This window comes from Eurypyga helias, unplaced genomic scaffold, assembly GCF_000690775.1.
Source record: "Eurypyga helias isolate BGI_N326 unplaced genomic scaffold, ASM69077v1 scaffold16336, whole genome shotgun sequence".
Classification (NCBI taxonomy): Eukaryota; Metazoa; Chordata; class Aves; order Eurypygiformes; family Eurypygidae; genus Eurypyga; species Eurypyga helias.
Genome location: NW_010258682.1, coordinates 10935 through 12793, shown reverse-complemented (window position 1 = coordinate 12793; position 1859 = coordinate 10935). Strand labels below are relative to the sequence as shown.

At 36.8% G+C, this 1859-nt stretch overlaps 1 protein-coding gene across 1 annotated transcript in view; it reads right to left on the bottom strand.

The window, feature by feature from the left end:
• The window catches only part of DNAJC13 (DnaJ (Hsp40) homolog, subfamily C, member 13), a 47219-nt gene that overhangs the window by 41204 nt on the left and 4156 nt on the right, over positions 1–1859 (bottom strand). Inside the window, exons 2-4 of the mRNA XM_010154443.1 lie at positions 1554–1629; positions 926–1075; positions 538–579 (exon numbers count right to left, since the gene is read on the bottom strand). Of these exons, the coding sequence (XP_010152745.1) occupies positions 538–579; positions 926–1075; positions 1554–1629 (268 nt within the window). The remainder of the gene's footprint in view (positions 1–537; positions 580–925; positions 1076–1553; positions 1630–1859) is intronic.

The window sequence follows — 1859 nt, the reverse complement described above, 5'->3', positions numbered from 1 at the left end:
ACAAAACCAAATAAAAAGTCCAGCTCTCTATACTGCACTGCTTATTACTATATTACCATGATTCATTAAATGGCACTCCTGTCTTTAATCTGCCCTACAGAAACCCTCCTAGGAACCAATATTCCCATATCAAGTGTTCAGGATGTTATGCAGACAGCTATTTACAGTTAGGAAGTAAAGTGCTAGAAGTAGTAAACACTGAATAATGAATCAAAGCTCATGTTTTTCTGCTTCCTTTTCTCCAATAAGAACTCTACATGCTAAAGCCCTTTATTTCAGCAGTAACATTCACTGTCTTCACATGTACCCCCATAAGACACAGGCCAAGTGAAGAGAACTCAAATATTCTACTGTTGAAAAGGTTCCCATTGATTTTGAACCAACTCTGAATTTTCTCTTCTCATAGCCAGACTACAGATCTAAATTCACCTAAGTTATTTATGCTTGTGCTATATGCACTACCTAAACATCAGCAAAGCAGAACTCTTTAGATCATTTCATTAAACTGCATGTGATCCAGACAAACCAGACACTTACCCGACCTGTGATTTTTCCTTCTGAGAAGTCTGTCCTGAACCTCTGTTTTTAAAAACGAAGTAAACCGTGAATTAATGCAAATGATAGCCAACCTATCCAGAAAGTCTACGTTTAAGATGACCTTGTTTTAAGGGACTCAAACTAAGCCTCCTTGAAGGCTCACCATTCCAATGCAGTTTAATATATTATTTGTAGCTTCACTTGCTATTTAAAAATCATGCACTAGTTGCTGCAACTGACACTAGATTGAGTTCATCAATATAACTGCTCAACAGATAACTTACTTGCCTACTTTTTTGTAAGGAAAGAAAGCATAGTAAGGTACCACAAATGATAATGGTAACCAAATACTTATTGCTTGCTTGAAGAGAAAAAAAATAAATCTTACCAGTGCCTCTGTAAGGAGTTCTGTTCTGTGCTCTGTGGAAAACTTAAGAGTTTCAGACTTTTTTCCACTCCCTTTGCGAAATGTGAGACTAAATTCTGTTCCTTGTCCTTTTCCAACAGGAGAAATACTACAGATATCTCCGTAAGGCCACTAGACAATTGAAAGTAATTAGGTTATACTGTTAGTAATTTTAAAGCTACATCTCCTCCACTCAAAACCCATTAGTACCTATAATAATTAAGCAAGTTGCTAGCTAGTATGCTATGTGACACCATTAGCTTGAGCTTCCTATTTGATACTGCAAAGTAAATAAGTGTCTTGATTCCCTTCAGGGACATAGTGTGACAGTGATCAAACTTAACCCAGTTCGTTTGGAACAGCACACCCAAAAGCTAACTGCTACTTATTGGCCAATAAGTTGCCTAAAAGTACAAAAACTACTGAAGAGTTGTAGAGCTAGTGAAGACAACACCAGTTTTCTGTTGTTTGCTTTTGTAGCTGCCACACCTTCTGGTTTTGCTGAACTCGTCAGATTAGTTATTTTCTGATGACTGCCACTATTTGTTGTGGATGGTGAACACAAGTCAGAAATCAACCCAAAACAGCCCTGTTCAAAAATGATAGTTACCTGATTTGTAACTTCTAGTGTGTTGGGATTGTATGTGGTGATGGCATGGGTTCCAACTGAAAAGACTCGCTTATACCTAGAATATAGAAGAGTATTAGTTTCTCCAGAAGTCACAGAAAAACCCTGTTGAACTGCAAAAATTATGTTAAGATGCCATATAGAAGTCCTTGTTAGGAAATGGATATGGAATTTTCTTTGTTGTTAGTTTACAGTTTACCCTCATAATGTGTTAAAATCCTCTGTTCCCCATGTCTATAAAGGGGACATACAAGTTAAATACTGCTAAATATATGTCCTTATGCATAT